The 24,956-nt window shown below is 44.0% G+C and overlaps 1 protein-coding gene across 9 annotated transcripts in view; it reads left to right on the top strand.

Annotated features, from left to right (window-relative positions):
• The window catches only part of SCUBE2 (signal peptide, CUB domain and EGF like domain containing 2), a 59,639-nt gene that overhangs the window by 14,492 nt on the left and 20,191 nt on the right, over positions 1 to 24,956 (top strand). For 4 of the 9 annotated variants that reach the window (XM_019728718.3, XM_019728738.3, XM_019728692.3 and 1 more), the window contains 12 exons: positions 2,976 to 3,101; positions 5,531 to 5,647; positions 6,376 to 6,465; positions 10,929 to 11,045; positions 11,978 to 12,100; positions 14,532 to 14,648; positions 15,999 to 16,121; positions 16,538 to 16,654; positions 16,912 to 16,998; positions 18,700 to 18,834; positions 21,096 to 21,251; positions 21,654 to 21,860. In XM_019728718.3, the coding sequence (XP_019584277.3) occupies positions 2,976 to 3,101; positions 5,531 to 5,647; positions 6,376 to 6,465; positions 10,929 to 11,045; positions 11,978 to 12,100; positions 14,532 to 14,648; positions 15,999 to 16,121; positions 16,538 to 16,654; positions 16,912 to 16,998; positions 18,700 to 18,834; positions 21,096 to 21,251; positions 21,654 to 21,860 (1,515 nt within the window). The remainder of the gene's footprint in view (positions 1 to 2,975; positions 3,102 to 5,530; positions 5,648 to 6,375; positions 6,466 to 10,928; positions 11,046 to 11,977; positions 12,101 to 14,531; positions 14,649 to 15,998; positions 16,122 to 16,537; positions 16,655 to 16,911; positions 16,999 to 18,699; positions 18,835 to 21,095; positions 21,252 to 21,653; positions 21,861 to 24,956) is intronic. The other 5 variants (XM_019728749.3, XM_019728702.3, XM_074335968.2 and 2 more) reach the window with 3 other exon arrangements.

Here is a 24,956-nt window from a genome sequence, read left to right as displayed (position 1 = left end):
TCTAGATTTTCTACAATTCAGACATTCTTGCAACCCCTGAAGAGTATTTAAAATGAACATATTTGTCTGGAGCTAAAACCCAAATCCAAGAATATGACTTGTGGTCTGGAAGTGCTTTCTGTGATTTTCTGTTGTGTTTCAACCTGATTGCTTGGCAAATCCATGTCAGCGTGAGCCAACAGATTATAGCAGTTTGTAATTGAGACTCCTTCATCCTAGGGTTTTAACTCTTCAAATAGAACAATCTGTAAACAGTATTCCTTTAGGATTTCCTCCCTGATGTGCATGTTAAACTCTTAGAAACTGTATTAAAATAGACTTTAAAACACACACGTGATACTTGAAAAATGATTCAAAGAAGGTAACACTGCAAGCTAGTATTTTCTAGTGATGCTGTTTTTAATAGTTATTTAATAGTTATTGTTTTTAATAGTTCTTTGAAAGTATTCTTCAATATAAGGGATCATAATAGCTGATTCTGAGGGAAAGCTCAAGCTATTGATTTTTTTTAATCCTTAGAGACCCCAGAGCTCTGATGGAGAGACTGTGTGTTTTCACCCATGTAATGGGGGTAGGCTGGGGAGGGACACCATTGCCCCAGCCTGCCTTTGTCTCTATTCATGGGTGCTCAGGCTCTCAAAATGAGCATTCCTTTTTTGTTTTGTCTGTTCTGAGAATATTTTTAGATGTTTATACTGCTGCCTTTTCAGAGTAGTGGGGAAGGTGTCAGGGTAGTGAGGAAGGGGCTATGCTCTCATCGGGCCTGTTTCCCCCTTTATGGAATGTTTCTCACTCTGTTGGCAAGCCATATTTTTATTTCATTTCCAGAAATATTCTTCAGCGAGACCATGAGACTGGGACCACCAGAATGGGGCACTTCTAATGTTTCTGAGCTGTTTAACGCCTGGTGAACTGACAACCCTAAACATGACTGCCAGGCCAATTTCTGGGGGGTTGCGGGGGAGCCAAAACCATGCCCGGGACCCCCAGTTTGGACCAGATCCATCTGCTTTCCCTAGAAGTGGCCTTGTTTTAAGTCAGGGTACTCTGAAAAGCTTCATGGTCACTTTTCAAAAAGCCCTCAGCATGTCCAGAGCCATTTAAACCTTCTTTATCTCCTGGTAACTTTAGGTCTAGCTTGATATGATATGACATCAGAGGGCAACTGTTTTGGTATCCCCATGGCTCCTGGCACACAGTGAGTTCTTATGAAATATTTCTTGTGTAAATGAATTGCTCTGAGGCAGTAAAGGTCACTTTGCAAATGTCTTAACAGACTTATTAAACAATGTGAATAAGAAGCAGCAGCAGCTGACCTGTTTGGGGAGTGTACTTTGCAGGTGTCACTGCCGTCTTTTCTTGGGCACTGTTGTATGTACTCCTACGTGCTCCTGGCACCTGTTACTTCTAGTCCTCTGCTGACCCAACGACAAACGTAATGCTTGTTGGCCCTTCCTAGGATGGCAGGATACTGCTTCGAGAGGCAGCTCTCACCTCCTGTACCATCTTGGTACTGGAAGAAAATAACATCTTCAGAAATCTCCAGCCAGAGCAAAGAGAGTTTTCCACCAATCCAGTGCAAGCCTCTTTCGTGTTAATTGACAGCAGCCCTTGGCAGGGGTGAATGAGTCCCAGCAACTTCCAGCAGATTGAGTGCTAGAGTTCAAACAGCTCATAACTGTCAGATAACAAACACAATGGTTTTAGGAGTGTATAGGATGTATTAACTGTTACACTGTCTTTTGGAACAGGAATGACATCTCTTTGTATTAAAACAATTATTCTAGTTAAGTATAGATCGATGGCTCTGTGGGAGAATTGGAGAGAGGTGACTTTTGACATCATTAGAACCGAATAAATGGCTAAGGTTTTAGCAGCTTAATACAGAACAGTGTGGGGGCCTAGGGAAATTGAATGAAAACTTTTTATACTCATGTTTAAAACAGTGCTACTTCCCAATATTAGAAAGTGCCTGGTCAGTAGAGAGCCAGTGAGAATAAAATCCCTACTCGCCAAGATGCTTTAGAGTCACATTGCACAAATTCGAAGAAGCATCCCAGAAACATGTCTTAATAGTGTCCTACAAACTGAGCTCATGTTTTGAGAATATTCTTGGGTGTGGTAGTAGTTCCTTCAGAGTGCTGGCAAGTGGCAGGGTCCCAAAGAATTCGTTCTGAGATGAGACACAATGCTGGTAGACCGTACAGGTGCGTACTTTGTTATGGCCCCATTATTTCATTGCACGTTAAACCATCCAGGAAAGTAACCACCTTTCTCGCTTCCTGCCACTGTTACCACAAGATTGGGGCTAATGAAACGTATCATATACCTGAAAAGAAGTATACAGCAGCTAAAGAAAGCCCCACGTAGAGCGTCTCCCTCTGTTCTCTTTGTTGTTGTGTTGTCGTATGACATTGTTAGAGGCTCGTGCTCCAAGCCTGCTGAGGAAGGGGCCCAGGGACTAACTGAGGGTGGTCACAAAAGAGAAGTCCCTGGGCAGGTGTCCATGCGGTAGTGCCACAATACAATAGCCACAGGCACCTCCCAAGTGTGGATTTGGTGGGAGTAGAAAGGAGGGTGGGAACTTTCTGAAAATCATTTCAGATTATGTGAAGACAATTGGACTCTTCCTCAGTTTATCTGCAGAATTTCTTAGGGAGACTCTCCTTTTCTCTTTGCATTCTTGGTCAGCATGGGTGACCGTTTTCTGGGGTCAGCAGGCTCTGATTCCATACCCAGCAGAGAGCTTCTGGTGCGTGCTTGCTTTTCACTTTATTGGGGGGAGGGGCTCCTACCTCTTTCAGAGAGTGGAGACATCATATCTCTTGGGTGACATAAGAAACTTTTCGTGTCTCTGTTAATTGACCTGCCTTGATTTTAATGACATATTCTTTTAAAATATGGCGCTGATGGAGATGCAGGCAGGCAGGTGTGTGGTCCACCCTGGTCACCGGCTGCATGCTGCTGTTTTGCAGAAGGTCTGAGCTGTATGAATAAGAATCATGGCTGTAGTCACATCTGCAAGGAGGCCCCGAGGGGCAGCGTCGCCTGCGAATGCAGGCCTGGCTTTGAGCTGGCCAAGAACCAGAGAGACTGCATCTGTGAGTACTGATGGGCATGCACCTGCGCGGGGGGGGGGGGGGGGGGGGGAGGGCCCTTCCCGGAGGCCGTCTTGTGGTGCCCAACATCAGAAACGCCACTTCATGGCACAGCAGCAGCTTCAGGGAAGGCAGCTGACGGAGATACTGACCTCTGAGTACGCAGTTCACTGCACAAGGGTGGTTCCCCATAGGGAAGAGAATGGTGTTTTTTAAAGGAACCAATCAGAAGAAAGTGAAATTCAGGAGTAAGGAGTGTGAATGTGAGGGACTGGGTCTCCCCTTTTTCCACAGACTAAAATCAAATTTCCTCCTCTGTGAATCACAGCTCTTCGCTACCTGGTTCCTGCTTCTTTTACAAGCCTCATCTACCTCTTATCCCAAACACCAGATTCTTTGCCTTTCAGAGAACAGCTCATACTCTTTCATGCCTGCAAGCCTTTTCCAAGCTCTCGTCCCTTCCTGGCTTGGTGAATTCTTACTCAGCCTTCAATATCCTACATAACTTCTTATGTGCATTTCTTATGTGCAAAGTCTTGTCCAAAGATGTACCATGTCCCATTTAATTCTTACAGTCACCACTTCAGGAGCTAAGTATTATTATCCTCATTTTTAGTTGAGAAAATTGTGGAGAAGGTAAAGCAGCATGTCACACAGGGGAAATTAGGATTCAAACGTGGGCCCGCCTAGCTATAAAGCTTGTGCTCTTGGTCACCATGCTATATTACCTAGAATCCTCTCCGATGGCCTCAGACAAGATAGGCACTTTGTATTTTGGCTCCCATAGCACCATTATTCCTCACTTCTCGAGCATGACACTCTGGTTTAAATTGTGTATTCATGTGTCTGTCTCCCCAACTATGAGCTCCTCTACCTCAGGGACCTTGTCTTATTTTTGCCTCTCAGTCTTTTCCTGGTGCGTACCACAGGATGTGCTCAATCCACATTGGTATAATTAATGGATCAATGAATGAATGGTGTACACAGTCCGGACACAGCTGCCACACAATGATGAAACACAATAATGAAACTCCAATGGATAATAGGAAACAACCGGCCATTAAAGGTGTTCCTAAACCACTGTTTATGCCAGAGGAAACACTGAGGGTTTCCCTCTAGGCACTCTTCCCAAAACCACGGATATTCCAGGAGGCCCCTGCAGTTTGCTAGGGATGGTAGTTGACAGTGAGTAGACCTTAGTGTTTAAGAGATGAGGAGCCGGTTTTGCTGGGGAGAGACTTCTCCCCATTGTCTCGTCACAAAGCAGAGTGTAGCCTCGAAGACTGTCAAACCAGGGCTGGTGCCACCAGCACAAACAAGTTCTGATAGGCTCATGAGGTTCCGAAGAGTGAGGCTGTCCCCCGAAGGCTTCCAGTGGGCGAGGCAGAGTGAAGACCACTTGTCTCGGCTCCAGGTATCTTCAAAAGGAGACCCAGGTCCGCTATGACTCACCTGTAGAGTGAGATGCTCAACATTTCACCGTTTTTCAGGGACCAGTAGAAAGTTTCTTTTTAAAATGTTTTTAAGATGTAACTGCTTAAATAATATTATAATCACACTTGAGAAAGGAAAAAAGATCCAGAATTCCACCACATAACCAGCTGTTTCACTTTTTTCATATTTCTATTTAGTTGTTCATATGCAAAAAATTTTGTGAAACTGTAATCACAGAACAGCTTCTTTCTCACATCACAAATATGCATTTAGTTCATTTAATTAGAAAAATTACAAATGCCTATCTATGTAAGAATTTAAACAGTCCAAAGTGTGTAAAGAAAGCATATAACTTTACCCTCCCATTTCCTTTGCCAGAGGTATATCCCCTGTTCAGTTTGATGACTAGATAGTTTTGTAGTTGACTTTTTTCTCTTTTGGCTTGTCATAAATGCATTCATATATAGACTTGGTAATTATTGGTTAGCGTTGCGTTAATTGTGTGTGAAGAGTCATCATTTCCTCTGATTACTTTTTCTTCTAACTAATCCAGATGGAATCTAATGAGAGAAATTCTAACACATATGTACAAATTAAATACTGCGTATTTGTTCCAGGCATAAAGTGCTATTGCATTTCCCAGAGCCCCAGTATAGCTATTTTAATATATAAACTTATGCTGGAATAAAGCAGTAGTTCAGAATCTTTTGGTATAATTTCCCTTCAATAGTGAAAATCTACCCCCATCCCTCACCTTCCCATCTGCATCTTCCTGTCTAATTTTGCTCACATCTGTCATTCAGCATTTGTACATTGTATATTGTGATTATCTGTTTACACAGAGACAAGGTCTGAGTGGGGTTATATCTTCCCTGAACAGTGCCTAGCACATACTAGGTGCTCAAATACTTGCGGGATGAAAATCAGAGTTCCTCTGGAGCAGACACAGCCCTGGTTGTGAACTCAGTGCTTTATGTATTGATTCATTTTCCTCTCAGTGACCTGTAACCATGGAAACGGTGGGTGCCAGCACTCCTGTGAGGACACGGCTGAAGGCCCAGAGTGCAGCTGCCATCCACAGTACAAGATGCACACAGATGGGAGGAGCTGCCTTGGTGAGTGGTGACCCCCCACACGGGGAGGGTCTGTTCTAGCTTGCTCATCCTTAACCCTAACCCTAACTATTAACCGTGTTTTCACAAGATACAGGGAGTTTCCCATGCATTTGCCCCCAAACAGTTCTTGTGCTGCTTCACATGTGGCAGGGGAGTGGTCTAGGCCTGGGATGGGGGTCCCATTCTCCCTGTGCGACGTTGGAAAGCCCTTTTTTCTCTCCTGGACTAGGCCGCTCCTGAAGCCAGTGTTCTGGAGACTGGGACAACACATTTTAAAGGTCCAGGGTGACACAAAGTGAAAGCTAGCTGTTTGTGATGACACGGTGGCCTTTAGGGTCAGCAGGATCAAGTTGCATGTTTCTGGTGGTATGCCTGCCCTGTCTTTCACGTGTGTCCTTTGCTACCTACATTTTAGAGGTTCCCAGACCCAAGGTTCTCTTTGTCCTGGACTAAGGGTACTGGAGTGAATCTGAAGCTTGCATTCCCTAGTGTCTATTTGGTCAGTACAATGTACTTCAAAAATCGTTTCCATATTTAATGTTTACTAAGGCTCTGCGGCCATCTCGCATGCTGTTTCCCACAGAGCCTCATTGCAGCACATTTTTATTGAGTGAGCAGTCACATATCTTACATTGTTCTCATGTCTGGGATTTAGCAGAAATGCTTGTGCAGGGGATGAGTAATCTGACTCATTCGGTCAGAACTGAGCTCTTTTTCGTCTCTTGTAGAGCAAGAGGACACTGCCCTGGAGGTGACAGAGAGCAATGCCACATCCGTGGCAGACGGGGACAAACGGGTGAAACGGCGGCTGCTCATGGGTAGGCGCCTCCCCCAACCTCCCCTGGCCACTGTCATTGTCCATTTCCCTCCCCAACTTACACATTAGGCCTGAACCTGGGACCCATGCGCCCTCAGACCAGCTGTACCGGGGTCAAGCCAGGGTGTGTCTGATCTTCACACACTGCTCTTGCTTAGTCACCATCCAAGACCCTGGTATTGTGGGAAGTGCTTGGTATTGTGGGTCAGAGTAACCGGTTGGCATTCTAGTGCTGCCCCAACTGGCAGTGAGACCTGGGCACGCTGCCCTAAGCCTCCGTCTCCTGGTCTTTCTTTCAAATGAAGGTCATAACATCTACCTCTTAGGGTTCTCAGGAAGCTCAGTTAAGATAATAATATGCAAAAGTGCCCAGAGTCCAATGTCTGGGACTTAGTGGGTGGCCTGTGAATGTCAGTTTTCTTCTTTCTGAGAAGCTGTGACCAGAGAGGCACTTTGGGCAGCCCCTCGCTTAACATGGTGATTTGTCTGGTTTTGTTGTCCACTGAGTCTTCTCTTTCTGACTGAGCTCATGTTAATGGCAGAAGAGATGAATGGACAAGAGTGGCATTTGGCTGTGGGATATGGGAAGGTCTTCCAGCAGATCCAACGGTGGAGCTGGAGATGAGAGCAGAAGTGGCGGCAGTGGCCGTGGGGGTGGGAATCAAACAGATCCTCTGACACACGAGTGTTCTGGGGGAAGCTTGGCTTGACCTAAACAAAACCCATCTTCGATAGGTTCAGATTTAACAGTCAGGTAAGGTACTGAGCAGCTCTTGGTTAGCAGGCAGGTGACATTTCTGAGCTCTTTTCTGCCCTATTAAAATTTTAAATTGCCTAAATTAAAATAGTACATATGAATAATATAAAAATTTAAAAACAACTTAATTAGTGTTATTAAGCTTGTAATGAAACACATCATTTCCTTGTCTCCTAAATTCCCATTCCCTCATCTCATTCACCAGAGGCAACAATTTTTAATTCTACTTGTTTCTTCTCCTGACTCCGCTTCCCCCATATTTCTGAAAAGTGAAGTGTATACAGTTATTTCTCGTTTTTATCCAGTTTGAGATATTTTCATTATTTCCAGTTATTTCAATTTTAGATAGTAGCTTTTATTTTTCAAATTTTTTATTGGGGAATATTGGGGAGCAGTGTGTTTTTCTGGCACCTGTCAGCTCCAAGTCATTGTCCTTCAATCTAGTTGTGAAGGGCGCAGCTCAGCTCCAAGTCCAGTTGCCGTTTTCAATCTTTAGGTGCAGGGGGCGCAGCCCACCATCCCATGTGGGAATTGAACCAGCAGCCTTGTTGAGAGTTTGTGCTCTAACCAACTGAGCTATCCTGCTGCCCCTAGATATTAGCTTTTGATTTTCTACTATAGAACACTACATTTTAGTTCTTCTGCTCCCTCCCCTAACTCTCTCTCTCTCTCTCTCTCTCTCTCTCTCTCTCTCTCTCTCTCTCTCTCTTTCTCTCTCTTCTCTGCCCCCTCTCCCATACCTTTAACATGGTTTTATATCAATATTATGTGTTTACTCTACTGTGACTATGAATATGTAAATATGATTCACCCAAGGCATGTAATGTGCTATGATTGCATTTTTTTTATTTGCTTAGTTTTCTAAGTACCTCTTACCAGTTCTTTTGCAAATTTCTGGCAGAGCTCTAAAACCCTTTTCAGTGTGTTCAAATATAATAGTTAACTTATCCGTTCCATTTTCTTCTTAAGAAGTCTCTTCTGAGGCTTCCACCTGCTTCAGTGGGCCTGACTCCCCAGGCCAGCTGTGCACCTCTCATCTGGGCCTTCCCATTAGCACCAGGCTGGAATTCCCTTCACCACTCTCCTGTTTTGGTGGATCCCATGTCTTCTTTTTTATTCGTTTGCATGGGTAAATCTAGATTTTAAAAAACTTTGCACATCTGAAAATGGCTTTATATTCTATTTTCACCCTGTATTGAGAATTTGGCTCAGTGTAGAATTCAGAGTTGGAAAGAATATTTCATCAGAGTTTTGAATAGTGCTCTATTGTTTTCAAGCATTCAGTGTTGTTTCAAGAAGTCTAAAGCCATTTTTATTCTTGATCCTGTATATGGAACTTGTGAAATCTTCTCCCTGGATATTTTTAGGGTCTTCTCCTTGTTCCTGGTGATCTGAGATTTCACAATAATGTCCCTCATGGTGGAACTTTTCCTGCTTGTTATGCCGAGCACTCATTTGGCCTTTTCAATATGGACGTTTGAGTCCCCTGGCTCTGAGAAACTTTCTTATATTATTTTCTTTCATAATTGTCTTCACTCCATTTTCTCTGTTCTTTCTCTCGGAACTCCTATTAGCTGGCTGTTGTAATTCCTGTATTGATCCTCCAATTTTCTTCTATTCTTTATGTTTTTGTTCTGCTTTCTAGGAGATTTTTTTTCTCCTCCTCCTCCTCCTCCTCCTCCTCCTCCTCCTTTCTTCCAATCCTTCTTTCTGCAGGATTCTTTTTAAATTTCTGCTTTCAAGAATTTTGCTTTGGTCTGTTGTTGTAGGAACCTGTTCTTATTTCATGGATGCTTTTCTTATCTCTCTGAGGAAATTAATTATAAGATTTTTCAAACTTCTTTTTTGTTTACTGTATTATCTTTGTTTCCTCCAAGTTCTCTTTACCCTGTTTTTTTGATTGGGTGTATTTATTTCATATTAGAGGCTTTCCTGAAATTTCTGGTGATTCTTGGCTGACTTTTCATATTTAATAGTGAAATACTAAAACGCCGACTATTCTGTCAGCTGGTGGGCTTTATGCTTAGCTTAGGTGACGAGGCAGTGACTCAGCCATTTCATTTGGAGATTCTCAAATGCCAGTATCTATAGGTCTTTTCACGTGGGCAGGTCAGTTTAGCTGGAGAGGAGCCCTTCAACCTCCAGCTGAGGGGACATAGGCTTGACTGCCTGTGTTCTGGGAGTCGGGGGGGGGGGGATAAGAATTTTTAATGCTCTTTTTAGGGTACAGACTTTCACTGTCAGTGCGTCCCTGTACCCCTCTGTTATTCCTGGTGCCCTTGAGTCCAGTGCTTCTCTGGTCACACTTCTCCAGAGGATACATTGCTCTGCTGTAGCCCAAACAGCAGACGGATAGCCATCTGGTTGTAGAATTTAGGAGGGGACGTGGGGATTTATCTATTTGTTACACACTTTGAATCAGTCTTCCTGGTTTTAACCCCATCCTCCTCTCTGCCTCTAGAGTAACTTAGTACCTCCAATTTCTGAGTCTGTATGAGATTCTGTCGCTCACATGAGCTTACCACTTGTTAGTACCTCCTCTGGAGACCGCTAGGATTTAGTTTTCTGCTCTGCCAGTTACTGCTCCTCCACTGACATGCCACTTCCAGAATATTTGACATCTTTCATCCATTGTCTTCTCTTTTCTTTGTCCTTAAGGATTTATACTTTAAAAAATCTATTTACTCTCATTTTAGTGAAGTTTTGAGAGGAAACGGATAAACATACATGTTCTATCATATTTAATTAGAACTAAGCCTGCCTTGCCCCAGGCTCTACAATGAGGTAGCTATGGAAGTAAAATCAGGTTTCTGGAGGCTTAGATGCTAACAGTTGAATGAATGTTGAAGAGCATTTGTCTGTTACTTGGAATAATTGTGTGAAATGCAGAACTAGGCCATTTGCTATTGTTCCTTATCTCTATAGATGCAATTTAACAACTGCAGCTGACTTTTCATGTAGTTCTGACAGCTCTTTCAGGGAAAGGTAAACTTCTAATCTGAGTTACTTGGCAGTTGCAAGGAAGAAGCCATGGGTCTGCAACAAGGGATTGATTGGGGTGGGCAATGCTTACCCTTTCTTGCTTTGCCCGTTACTCATATGGAAGGGAGAGAGTTCAGGATTAAGGAAGGAACACCCCCTGTTCTGCATTCACATCGAGCCTGCCAGATGTGTCATACTTAGCAGGTCACTGGCTGTGGATCAACAGGAAGTTTTAGTGGCTTCAAATCTGCCAGTGGAAGGGAAAGGCTCAGCAGTTTGGGAGAGGCATCTTTACCCCATCAAGAGGGGTTACTTATGGGGCGGCCGGTTGGCTCAGTTGGTTAGAGCGCAGTGCTTATAACACCAAGACCACTGGTCGGATTCCCACATGGGCCAGTGAGCTGCACCCTCCACAACTAGATTGAAAACAACGACTTGACTTGGAGCTGATGGGTCCTGGAAAACCACACCATTCCCCGATGTTCTCCAATTTTTTTAAAACAAGAGGGTCACTTATTTAGATGGGTGGGAGGAGCTGTACCTGCTCTCCCTCTATCTCACCTCCTGGTGGCAGAGACTTGGGAGTACAACACTGAACACACTACCGGGGTTCTTGGCTTTTACGACCTTTGTCAAGTACTTATACTGCACCAATATACCTTTCCTCCCTCCTGTGTCAGCACTTCTTTAGGAAGCTAACGGCCTTTCCCTTGCCTCCTCGTCAGAAACGTGTGCTGTCAACAATGGAGGCTGCGATCGCACCTGTAAGGATACTTCGACAGGTGTTCATTGCAGTTGTCCCGTTGGATTCACTCTCCAGTTGGATGGAAAGACCTGTAAAGGTAGCCTGTGCCTCTCCATGCTGCCAGGGTGTGGGGATAAAGTCAGCTCTTCCCCTCCACACCTCCTGAGTGACTCCAGATTTGCTATGATTCCTGCTGATGGAAGCTTTTCTTCCCTGGGCTGTGGAAGGTTATAATTGAGCAAGCTTAATTAGAACCAACTTAATTACACTAAGTGTTGAGAAGGTCAGCTTCTACAAGTATCAAATAATCCATTTCAGACAGTGGTCTTATTAGAAAAAGGCAGATGTTCAAGGGAACATTTGCAGGAGATAATATCAACATATCATAAATAACAGCCTGGAGATTATTGTGTAAGTAACGGCCAAGATTGTTATCCAGAGAACTTAATGAATAACTGTACCTTTAATTTTTACTGATGAATAGAGACCCCAATGACCTGCTATTATTTCATGGGCAAGAGTACAAAGGCTTAGTTCTTTAACATGATAAAAAGTAGATAAGCAGTTACCAGAAGAAAGTGAGAAAAGATAAGATTAATGTATCAGGAATCATTTAAAAGCATTAAGGCTATTTGATCGTTGTGTAATTTGCCAAAACAAATGTCCTGTTTCCTTATAACTTTAATCATTAAACTGGAGCAGAAAGTATACCAAAGGGGGAATTCTTATCTTAAGAGAGCAGAGCAAGGCTGACCATATAACAGGACATCACCATTCTTTTCCATAGATTGTTTCCTGATGCTAATCAAGGGCAGTTTAAGTCAGAATTCTCAGGGGACGAAGCACTTGTCTTTCAAAATTGACCAGAAAGCATGTGTAAGATTAAAAACATCAGCAAACATTCTTAAATGCTTGTATGGGTCTGTTTTTGTTTCAGAGGATCATGAAGCACACACAATAGCACCTCAGGGACTTGTGGAATACGAGGCAAGTATCGCTGTCTGATTTGCCGATGCTTGCCTGTTACAGATATTGATGAGTGCCAGACCCGCAATGGAGGTTGTGATCATTTCTGCAAAAACACCGTGGGCAGTTTTGACTGCAGCTGCAAAAAGGGATTTAAATTATTAACAGATGAGAAGTCTTGCCAAGGTATGTGCTGAAATGTAGCTTTGCTGTGCAATGTCCACTGGTTGGAGCAGAGAAGACAAAACCCCACCCTGGCAGAAACTGGCTCACTGGGCTTTTTGACAGAGTCATTAACCCAACCTCCAACCTGTGCATCACTTATTTCATCTGATAGGTAGAATAAAACCACTGACGTAGCTCACAGGTATATTTTGGAAATTAAGCTGTGAATGATTAGAGAACACTTCAAAGAACCCATCTGGTGTGATTATGGCAGAGCTCGCTGCTGGAAATGGAATGGATCACAGAATGCAAACAGGGCTGTGTTAGGTGCTGAGATTATGAATAATTGTCCTTTTCTAAAATTTCCTTTAATGTTAGGATTTTATAACAAAATTTGGTGGCAAAAATATGTCGACTTAGTTATTATAACATACCTTTTCCTTGTAAACAGATGGGGTCAACCCATAGCCAAGATCATATACCAGTTGGTTTCTTCCTTATGGCCCTTGTTTGAGTGACCAGCCTTCGGTGCTTGGGAAGAAGGAGGGAGGGGGCGGAGTGGAGGAGAAGCTGGTCGGTTGTGGGGCGGGATTGCAGACCCCTTCTCAGAGGCATCCCTCCCACATAAGGGGTGTGGGAAGGAAACTTCTCTGGGCAGCAGTTGTTGATATCAGTAACTATTTGGGGTGGTGGTAAGCTGTTTTGAGTGGGAGGCATCACTTATCTTTTCAGATGAGTACCTTTTATGCCCTATTGGTATACAGGAAGAAGCTCTCAAAAAAGATGTGTCGTCATTTACTCCTGTTCCAGGTCTACAAATAAGAACAGCCAAACTTAGTTTTGTCAGAAATCCCAGAATTAAATCAAAATCAGAAAACAACATCTGATTTCACATAAGATACTAATGATTAGCATTATCTTTTTTTTACCTTATGGTGTGAATTAGGTCTCTCTCTCTCTCTCTCTCTCTCTCTCTCTCAATATATATTTTGTTAGGCAGAAGTATAGCCCCCTTTAAATTCAGTGAGTTCATTCTAGATGATTATTGTGTGGTTTTCTTCCATTTGACTTGGAAAGTAAATCTGCTGTTCCACATAATGTTTCATAATGTATAGAGCAAGAAATACTGTTTAAGCTGTGTAAACATATTAAAAAGGAATTAGAAAAGTGATCTCATTTTTTTTGGCAAAGCAAAAGCCCATTGTGAGCAGCCAAAGTCAGCTACTGGACGAGTCCACTTTCTCGACAACTGGCTGATGTTAATAACAGAATTCAGAGAGTGACATCCATTACTAGGGAAGAAACAGACTTTTTCTCATTTTTCACTGATCAGTCTTGGTATTAGAAATATTTGCACAGAACAAATTTACTGAAGAAATTGCCAGGATTTCTGGAGAAAGGTAGGGAAGAGGAGGTTTTGCAAGAATTTGCCTTTTATGTCATTTTTTTGTTCTTCCGGTTTCTTGCAAAGGCTTGTTTCTTTATTAATGTAGTTTCTCATGGAATACTTGGTGTTAAAAAAGAGATCTGGAAATGGTCTATCTGGCTTCCACTGAGCTCTGCACTGGTCCTGGTTTATCCATTTAGAGACATAAGTGGTAACTGTTAAAACTGTCCAAAGAGCTGAGGAAGTGAAGCACTGAAATTCTAGTCACAGGAAAGATGTGAGGACCAGATCAGGGAAGGAGAGATGATTAGACCGATAAATATAGCCTCCTGAGGTCAGTTTCCGGGACCTTAGCTGAAGCCAGGGAGGCCTCCCCAATGGACCAGGACAGCAGGGGCCCAGGACTCAAACCATGGGGGAGGAACAAAGGCAAGGGATTGACCAAGAGGATCCAGTTTGGAGCTTAAACACAAAATTTCAGTGTCTGCAATAGAAACTTCAGTGTCTGCTAATTACTGAGGGTATTAGCATAAATGCATTCTTTTAGTGCAGAGGGCATTAAAATCCAGGATCAACAGGCCTCCTGGGGCCAGAATACTCATTCTGGAAAGATCAGAAAGAGATAGGAACCAGATTTATCTCCAACCGAGTGTTTTTTCCTTTCAATTTACCATCACTTATTAAGTTACTATTGCTGTTCTACCATTAGTAACATAACAGTCACAATGCATAGTCTGCACCTGATCATTTACAAACCCCTTTTAGGTGTGTTATCTCATTTGCCTTAATTTAAATATTTTAAATTACTCAGTCCTGCAAGTAAGCGTGGGTGAGAGAGACCAACTGAGCATTTAGGCAAGTGCAATTTGCAACGAAGAATCCGGCAGTGAGTATAGTTATTGTGGGCTGCTCAACACTTTCTTTAACATAAGTGATTGGGAGAACTGATAGATCATTTTTTAATTGTCTGTGTTGTTTTTCTCATCATTGCTATTATTATGCACATATTCTCTCCATGCATCCCTCAGAGTCGGTTTCAGGTCCCCTTTCCATTTACAATTCCAGATGTGGATGAATGCTCTTTGGACAGGACCTGTGACCATAGCTGTGTCAACCACCCTGGCACGTTCTCATGTGCTTGCAACAAAGGGTACACCCTCTATGGCTTTACCCACTGTGGAGGTGAGCAGAACGCCCCTCTGGAGACAGATGAGGCTGGGCCTGCAGGGGAACAGGGTCTATCCCCGAGGTTTCCTCAGATCGGGGCCAATTCTACACTGGGGGGTGAATGGGACAGTCTTGTCCCTGGATAGCAGTCGTGAGTTCATCGACTCAAGGAAAGCGTCTGCTAAGGGACATGATCCCCATTTATCCCTGTAGCATGTAAAGCGTGAAATGAAGCAGAGAAAAGAGCTTAGCTCTTCAGCTGTGAATTCTTTATTGATTTTATCGATGCAGTTATATTCAGAGAATGGGAGGATGTCTCAGGAGCCGATACCCTATCCGTTGGAACTTCCAGCAGATAGTAGTCACAGTCCTCAGAGAGGCTTGGCGGGCCACCAACGATTCCACCGCCCTGCTGTGCATGGGAACTGACTGTGAGGCGTTTTTCGAGCCCTTTGTGCTGGTCTTTGAGCTGGAAGCAGAACCACTGACTTTATCTTCCTGCTCTGTGCTCATGAAGCAACATGTTCTGATGTCATTTGTCCTTATGGTCGAGTAGACTATGGCGTAAATCAGATTTGGCGCCAAATGCCTTGCACTTCGCTCCCCTGACCATCAGGTTCATTCAGCCATCGCTGAGAATACACATTCTGCCTCAGCATGTCTGGGGCTTCCAAGGCAATTCTAAGGATCTGAGGGTTTAGGAACCACTGGCCCAAGTCCTTCCCACTCAGTCCTGTGTCCCGTGCTTAAGAAGAATGGATAGTGGTGATTTGCTATAGTGTGGTCTCGCTTCTCATTTTCAACACATTCTTGGCCTGGCTAAAAACATACTCTTCCAGTTCCCCAAGAAATGCCAAGGGGAGGGCCCCTGAATACGGATATGTTTCTGGGTGTTAGTTGGAGCCACCTTTGACCTGAACTCAGTTTCAGGTTGATGGGGACTAGTGCAAGTCATTTTCCTTCTCTGTACTTCAACTGTATGAACTGTCAAGGGGGGATCCGATTTCTATGCCCTTGGTATGTAGTCCAGGGGGATGGTGGAGTTTTAAATTGGAAGCCTGCGCAGCGACTGAGTTTGGACATTTGAAAGTAGAATGTGGCCCCTTCTGAGTGTCCCTAACGGGGGAATGGTTTGGTCAAGAATGGAACTTGAGACCATTCTGGCGAGGCTCATGCCAGGAAATCCACTGAGTGGGGGATGGGGTCAGCTGGTGCCAAGTACGCATCCTAAAGACAGTTAGCATCATCCCTTTGTTTAATGAGTTTCAACCATGTGTTTCCCCTCCTGCTCCTTCCTCAAGGGGAGGATAGTGTCAGCCGGGTCAGTGATGGGCTGCTGTGACAGGAGCGTGTTTTGTTCCACAGACACCAACGAGTGCAGTGTCAACAATGGAGGCTGTCAGCAGGTCTGTGTGAACACAGTGGGCAGCTATGAATGCCAGTGCCACTCTGCATACAAGCTCCACTGGAATAGAAAAGACTGTGTGGGTAAGGGGCAACGAGCGAGGCTCTGGCAGCGGGCTCAGCCCTGGCCCAGCAGCACTGCCCATGTCTGACTGGACCCATAGTGCAGCCGACCACCCCTCCCCTCAGCTGCAGCAGCCGGTTCTTTAAATAGTTCAAAAACAGGAGATACTTTGCAGGCTCTATGTGTTTCCTTCTATGCTTCTGCGTAGGTTGGAACTCACTTCTGTTTTCCTGGTTGCTTTTCTGCATGAAAAAATAGCGTATAAGTAGCTCCCTTACCTTGGTGGAAAGTAGTGGCTGGTGTCCTGCGTTCTGTGCTGGGTGTCAGCTCTACCTTCTTTTCTTGGGGCCTCTGATGCACGGGACTCAGCTGTTCTTGTCTGATACCTGGAAGTGTCCTTCTCTTTCTGTAAGTGTCTATATTTTGTCCTGTCTAGAAGTGAAGGGGGTCTTGCCAGCTAGTGTATCACCCCACGTGTCTCTGCATTGCGGTAAGAGTGGCGGAGGAGACAGGTGCTTCCTCAGATGTCACTCTGGCATTCACCTTTCTTCAGGTGAGTGGGTCCCAGTCCTTCGGGCAGGTCCTCATGCCAGGGCCAGGCCTTCCTGGCCTTTAGGTGTCAGATGCTCTCAAAGGCTTCCATGTCTTTGACTAGCTGACCCCTGGCCACCAGAGGCCAGTACTTTGAGACCCCTATGCTGGGTGTTTTTCTAGTGGTCCATGTGGAGGGGGGTGGGAGGTGATTTTAGCTGCTATCAGAAGAGACTGTAACCTTGCTTCCATGTTGATAATCCACATTCTGTCTGTCAGGACTGCAAGAGGCCTACTCTGTCACCTGCGGCTCTTCTTCTCCTCTCAGGAACAAACAGCAAAAATCAAATGACTCTGCTCTTGGGGGTAACTACCAAATCTGCGTGTTCTCTCTCGGGCTCACTATGTTCAATGGGCTTCGTTTTCGGGATGCTGTTCTTGGGCGTTGGCTTTGTTTTCTCTTTATCTCCTCGATGCCGTGAGCACATTACAGAATGTTCTTGACTGCAGCCTCGGTGCCTGAAATCTGACTTACCACGTAGCTGACACTTATTGAGTGTCCACTGTGTGTTGGGAGGCTCCGTGTTCAGCCCTGGTGCATCATCGTATTGGGCAGAGGCCTACACAGCTCTGGGACCGGGAGACTCAGGTCTCCCCAACTCCCTGCACCCTACAGCACCTCAAAGGCCTAGTGGGAAGTGTGTGCCTGGGCACATGGTGTTGGTGGAGACAGACATGGGTATGACGGGGGGAGCAAGAATTCTTCCCCAGAGAAAGACCCTGAACCCTTTCTCCTTTGTCAAAATACAAAGAATAAAATTTAAAGCTTTTAAGAAGCCTCAGCCTCCCAGATTTAGACATCTCTGTGATTATGTCATGAGAATAGCTGGATGAGGAAATGATTTTCGATGTCCACGTTACATGGACGAAGCTAGAGAGCCAAAGCAAGAGAATAACAGCTCACATATATCAGTCAAACACTTAAAACTTGCCAGCCACTATATTACATGTATTAGCTAATTTAATCCACGCTTCAACCCTCTGGGGCAATTTTACTGTTATTCTCATTAACCAGATGAAAAAATTGAGATTCAGAGAGGTGAAATAATGGGCCGAAAGTGGCTCAGATAAGAAATCGTGGAGCCAGGATTCTAACCAGGCAGTCTGGATCCAGAGTCTTAAGCCTGAGCCTTCACTGCCCTTCTTGCCTGATGTTTGGACCCAGCCAGAGCAGACATCATGGTCTGTTTCACCCCAATCCCTCAGTGATGGTCCCTTGGAGATTTAGGCTACCCCCAGGAAGGGCAAGCAAATAGTTAACAGTTACTCAGTTCTTACTTAATACTAGACAGTAGGCTAGGCATTTTTTTTCTCTCATTATATTATTTAATCCTTACAACAGCCTGATAATGTAGGTGCCATAATTATGTCTATTTTATAGATGCGGAAACAGAATTAGGGAGATTAAATAATTTGCTCAAGTTCTCATCACAAGTTGAAGAGCTAGAGTTTAAATCCTCGTCATTGGCTCCAGAGCCTAACATATGGTTAAGACTGAAAGGAGGAGAGCAGAATTTGGCACATGAGACCCCCAAAATGAGGCCCTGTCTTCCTCCCAGACCCTGAAAAATCCTAGCCACGTTTAGTGAGTGCCATCCTTGTCTGGAATGGTGGCTCCCTCAGCCCTGTCCTCCCAGGGCAGGCTTATTTAGTAGAACCTGCCTTTCCTCATTTTCCTTAGCAGTCTGGTCCAAATTTGAACCAGAGGATTCTGGTATTCTTTCTCGGGAAGGCACAAAAATGGCCTCATATTTCATCTCACTGTTGAGGTTGCTTTGGGCCCGTTCTTTGTTATAGTTGAGCACTGGATTCATCTCAGTAGAGGGATAAGTGTAGCTCTTAGGAAGCTCCTGGTGTCCCCAGTCCCAGGATGATGGGCCCTCCATGATCCAAACCTTTCTTGGTCTCAGGATAAGAGGGGTCCAGGGTGTGCAGCGTGCAGTGGGACCCAGCCAGTGGGTAGCTCACCATCACCCTCCTGGTGTTTCTATTCCTTTGCCTCTGAAGGTAACATCTCTCACTTGTTTCTTTCTGAAGATGTCGCCACCATCAGGACAAGTGTAACCTTTAAGCTAAATGAAGGCAAGTGTAGTTTGAAAAAGGCTGAGCTGTTTCCCGAGGGTCTGCGACCATTACTACCAGGTATGGAATCAGATGGCTGGTGCAGGGAGCTTGCCTGCATGTTGGGAAAGGGGCCCATCACAAGCTCGAGCCCTTCCGATGGGATCGAACAGTTCAGAATCTCCAAGGACTCTCTTCACAGGAGAAAGAAGAGCCTCGCCTAGAACCACCATATAGTTCTGGGTTATACTTCAGAGCTTCCTTTGCAAGGTATAGATGAGGAAGCTCTGGGGAAAACTGAATTCACAGTCATCGATAGGGCTTTCAGATGCATTAGCACTTTGTGGTCACACTGGGTTAAATTTTCTAGATCTTCGAGTTTGCTTGAAATATAAGCCAAAGAAATGGAAAAAGGTTTGGCTCAGAAAGGATACTCTTTGATGAACAAAGATGTAATATTAAGCTTTCCTACTGGATTTAGTTTTTGGAGGCATCAGAAGAATAAATACCACCCAAGTAGAACTGACTTATTGAAAAGAGTAATTTGCAGGACTGAAAAATTAAACATTATTTCTAGTCAAAAAAAAAAAAAAAAAAAGAAAAGAAAAGAGTAGAACCCAACTCTCCTCTTTCTTTCCCAGCTCACATTTCCAGGATTATTTCATAGAAATAAATCAGGATTCATGTCTTAGGGAGGCTTCTTTCCCCAATTTGCTCTCAAATAAGTCATACAAACAAATAAACATAAAGCTCACTGTAGTCACTTTGGACTGCCCATTTTGTATAACTAACCAAGATTAATTTTGGTACTTCCATTTGATGGCATATTATGCAGCTATTAATTATATGTTTCAAAGACTGTTTAATGACGTAGGAAGATTTCTTGTTATAATGCTAAGATAGAAAAAGGGGAATTCCATTTTGTATATTTAATACAACCCAAATTGTGTTAAGAAAAGTATAGATAGAAGAAAAGAAAACTCATTTGTAGTGGTTATATTTGTGTTATATTTGTAGTGGTTATATTTGTGTTATATTTGTAGTGGTTATATTTGGGTTGGAGGAGCATGAGTGATTTTCATTTTTTTTTTTTTTTTTTTAATTTTCCAAATTCTCCACATTGAGCATTTATATTTTTAGATCTAGGAAAAAGCAGTACTTAAAGATAGATTTGGTCATTAGTGTACTTAATGGCATTGTACTAATGTTAATTTCTTAGTTTTCATAAATGTATGTGTTAATGTAAGATATTAGTTAACATTAGGGGAAACTTGGTGAAGAGTATATGGGAACTGTCAGTACTATCTTAGCAACTTTTCTGTAAATCTAAACTTCTATCAAAATAAAAAGTTTAAAAAATAGATATGGGAACATTGAAAAGGAGAAAGGTTCAAAATGAGCATCTGTTTAGTTTGAGATTTGAAATTAGCCTCTTGAACAGGTAAGATGGATTGTAGGGGAAATAGAGGGGATATTTAATTTGTCTCCCTCTTCCTTTGACCCCTGATGAACTGTTGCTTTGAACATCCTTGTAATGTTAAAGAAGAATATGCTACAGATGATACATCAGTTCAATAAAGTAAGATTTAAAACTAGAGGCAAATTAATCGTGTGGATGATATGTGGACCTGCCCTTTGGTTCGGGTTAAATAATCATTAAAGATGCACTGGAAGCCATGGGGGGGATGACCCCCCCCCAATGGCATAGAGATGTGTAAAGCCCTGCCTCACGCAACACTTTCATTCCCATCCTAGATGCCTTTATAATATTGTTTGGTTCTGTTGATTCTTTATACCATATATTGTTCCTGGTTATTTTAAAATGAGACATCACTGTTGATGTGCTTTCCAGCTTTCCCTTTGTGTTTGATTTACTTCAGTTTGCCTGAAAGCAGGAGTTGGTTTCTTTTCTACTCCTGTTCTCATTCCTTATTTGAGGCCTCAGCCCCTGCTTGGTGCATCACAGCCCAGCTTTAAGGAAACCAACTGTGAGAACATGAGTGCACCTTGGCAAACCATCAGTCAGGAATGCAAGACGACTCTGGTTCCTGTTGGCCACATATATGGCTGGTCAGGCAGAAACATCCAGCATTTACCCATGAAAATAATTTTCAAGAGCTAAATTGTTAAGTTATATAGGAGGCAAGCCTGGCTCTTACAAATTAAATTAAATTAAAATGTCATCGTGCTCCAAGCTGAGGGTTTTCAACATCTTGGCATCTGGAGTTAATCACTTCGTCCCTGGAGAGTTGTTTTAATGAAATGTTTACTGAGCTCAAGCAAATGTTCAACTGAGTACTTTGCCAGAATCTGGCTTCCGATAATTTTGTTTCTTCATACAGAGAAGCACAGCTCAGTAAAAGAGAGCTTCCGCTACGCAAACCTTACATGCAGCTCCGGCAAGCAAGTCCCTGGAGCCGCTGGCCGACCAAGCACCACTAAGGAAATATTTATCACTGTTGAGTTTGAGCTTGAAACTAACCAAAAGGAGGTGACAGGTTGGTTTGAAAACAGTGTCTGGTGCCAGGCTTCTCATCGCTTGCTCCTTATTCCTTTGCCTTTCACTTTTCATCATTCTTGGGTGGGGGGAAAAAGTAGTGTAACCACTGAAGTATCTCCTGTTTTTTTTTTTCTTTTTCTTTTTTACCACCAAACTGAACCGAATTGGTTTGGAACCTGAGGATTTTATCTGCTTCATAAAAACCCAAAGCTACCATTTTGGTCAACAAATTTCTGTTGGTATCGAATGCTGCCCAGCCTGCTAGGTGCCCGGCTCCAGGTCTCGCCCCCATTCTGTCCACCAGGATCTGTGGGTTTTGGTGGGTACTGCAGTCAACCTGTACATCCTCATATGCCATAGCCTGACGTCCTCCCCACTACTGCCCCTCTCATTTCCGTAGCTTCTTGTGATCTGAACTGCATCGTAAAGCGAACAGAGAAGCGGCTCCGGAAAGCGATCCGCACGCTCCGGAAGGCTGCCCACAGGGAGCAGTTTCACCTCCAACTCTCAGGCATGGACCTTGAAGTGGCGAAAAAGTCTCCCAGAGCATCTGAACGCCGGGCAGAGCCCTGTGGAGTGGGCCAGGGCCACACAGGAAACCAGTGTGGTGAGTGGCCTGCTGGCCAGGACCTTCTGGCTGACAGAACTGTCTTGAGCTCTATAAGCACTTAGGGGAACCAAAGTCGGGCTCATCCTTCCCTCCCTGGGCTCACTCTGGAAAATACCCTGGACATCTACTCATTTGGGAACTAATGGTGGTGTCTGTCATGGCTACTAGACCAGGAGCTCCCCAGCACCTGGCATAGTGCCTGGCTTATGGTGGGCACTTAATAAATGTTTGCTGAATTGAGGGACAGAAAGGAAGAGGCAGGGTTGATGAGAAGAGGCAGTGTTGTCCTTGAAGGGTCTGAGGGACGGTGGTCTTCAGATGACTGGTCTCCCAGCAAGGGCAGGACTGCAGCTAGAAGGCACCATGAGACTTCTGCATACTCCACCACCGCTGTTCTCCTCTCCTCGCCATCTGGCTTGATGGGTGGTGACAATTTGTGCAGAGGCAAAGCTGGGGGGCTGCTCAGCTACCTTGTAAGATGCCTGAGCTTCAGCCCAGGGCTCCTAGCAGTGTCAGTTCCATGTATGTTGGAGTGTGTGTGTGTGTGTGTGTGTGTGTGTGTGTGTGTGTGTGGTAGTGGTGGTGGTGTGTATGTCAGAATTAAATTTGAGACCTGGCATTTGAGAAACACCAATTCTATTCCTCTGATGAAGTTCCAAGCAAGAGGAACCTGGGCAAGAGGTTCTAGGCTGGTCAATCTTGAGATTTGTTTGTTGTGAGAAACTGTTCTAGGCAATTTGGGGAGATTCTTAGATGGAGGAAATTGGAGGGGGTCTCACTTTACAGTCATAATGGTAATGATTTATTGACTTCTCACCTGTCACAACAGCACTGTATCTAAGTAGTGTGTCTGCTTTATCTCATTTAATCCTAACGGAAATCTTACCAGGTAGGTGTTGTTACCTCCATTTAACAGATGAACACACTGGAGCTCAGAGGGCTGAGTTCTCTTGCTCAACATCATATCGATGGCCCTACACCAAAACCTGTCCTCTGGTCCCAAGTCAGGTGAATTTTGATAACCAGACCCCTCCAGAATAAACTGATGTCCTTTCAGAGGTGTCATTAGAATCACAAGGCCCAAGAAATGAAGCTTGAGCTAAGGAGCAGCAAATCAGTGTTTTTTCAGGCGCAAAGCTGGGTACGTATTCAGGAGAATTGTCAGCGATATCCCCACAGCCCAGACCTGTTGCTTTGCCAAAATGTCGTAAAAATCAAGTATAAAATCAAGTGTAACTGTCTACCAGAGGAGCTGGTTCTCAAATAGTCTTGCCTTTTATTCCAGCTGACCCTCTTATTACAGAGAGGAAAAAAGTAAAAGCAACATAGCTAATTGGTTTGTTCTCATTTAAAGTTCTAAGAGCTCCAGTTTCCACATGAAGATGGTGACAAGAATTGGCTGTTGTTGCCTTCCTTTCTGGGGTGAGGTGTAGAAACTCTCAGGGACGGCGGCCTGTCCTCTTTCTAGCCCCATTTGCTGCCTGTTAGGAAGAGGCCTGGTTGGCTTGCCAGGGAGGCTTTGTGGCCAGTTAAGAATTCAAGAAAAACTAGTGTTAAGGGCACTGGCGACCAACTCCCAGTGAGAGTATGACCGGTGAGTTTTATCGTGAGTTTGCTTCTGAGAAAGCAAAGCCCAGGAATGAGGATCAGGAGTGACTTAACAGAGACCTCCCGACCATGACAACTTATAAAAGACACTCACTGTGGGTTTATGTAGCTGCTGTGTGTGTGAATGTGTCCTGAGGTGCTCGTCATGCTAGTTAGGGAGGCAACGTGTCTTGTCTCAAGAGCTCCCTCTAGCAATGGATGAATTTTGTAGCCCATGTGGGACCAAACCAGGTTCATTTTGTCCGACAGCAGTGTTGAAGATTTTACCATGTAGAGGGAAAAGCACAAAGAATTACCAGTGAAATTACTTCCTCCTGCTGGAGGGAGGAAATGTATGTAAAGAGGGGTTGGGTGTCTTAATTAGAAAGGCTTTTGACCCAGCAGATACATGGCACAGGCAAACCACCGTGTGTGCGGGGGTGGGGTGGGGTCTGTCTGTCTGTCTTACATTCCCGGTTTGTTTGATGGTGTTAGAACTTCAAGAAGATGTGTGGATGGTACACACTGTAGAGACAAGCCTAAGATAATTCTTTTTAGAAATTATTTTTAGTATTTTCAGAAAAGTCCAAAAAAGTGTTTTGAATCACCTGGAAGGAGAGATAGAACCATTATGTTTTTCCTTTAAAATATTGTTATTTAGCTTTAATTACCAAAACTGTGTACATTTCAAATGGTACAGAAATGTATACAGTTAAAGGTGAACGTTCTCCCCTCAGCTCCTAATCTCACTCCTCAGAAATAATTGCTGTCAATAGTTTGCTGTGTGTGTTTTCCAAGTCTGTTTTTATGCACATATAAAAATGAAATTGTAGTTATTCATTCAATAAATATTCATTGAACACCTACTGTGTTCAGTGCTCAATAGTGCCAGGTCCTATTCTAGGTGCTGCAAATCCAGTAATGAAACAAAAGAGCAAAAATCTCAGCCCTACGGAGTTTATGATGCCAGAGGGGGGTGCTAGACCGCAATCCGGTGAACAAGGAAACTTACCATGCAGCCTATGGCGGGAAGGGTATAAGAACAGGTGAGCAAGGAAGTGGAAAGGAAAGTGCCAGGGCAAAGGGGAGGGCTGAGGAGAAGTGCACACCCCAAAATGTAGACTATGGTCAGGGACTATGATCTTGCAAAGTGCCATTTGTGTGGAGATGTGAAGGACAGAGGAAGCCAGCCACGGGGATACCTGGGAGAGGTCCCAGGCAAAGGCATCAGCACGTACAAAAACGCTGAGGCATTGGAAAGAAGGCCAGGACGGGAGACCTGAGGGAGGGAAAAGGGAGGAAGTCCGAGCTGTGGCCAGATCACGTGGGGAATGGAAATGGTGGTGAGGATGCTGACTTGGAAACTGGGAAACAAAGCCAAAGAAGGGTTTTGAGTAGAGGAGTAACAGTGTTCTGACTTATGTTTCAAAAGGACAACTTTGGCTGCTGTGTTGAAAATAGATTATAGGTTTATGTGTGAAAAGAACATATTTAAAAATATATATC

Source organism: Rhinolophus sinicus, chromosome 14 (assembly GCF_057876585.1).
Source record: "Rhinolophus sinicus isolate RSI-liver-muscle chromosome 14, RSI-T2T, whole genome shotgun sequence".
Classification (NCBI taxonomy): domain Eukaryota; kingdom Metazoa; phylum Chordata; class Mammalia; order Chiroptera; family Rhinolophidae; genus Rhinolophus; species Rhinolophus sinicus.
Note: the sequence above shows the minus strand (reverse complement) of the source record. Positions and strands in the feature narration are given on the sequence as shown.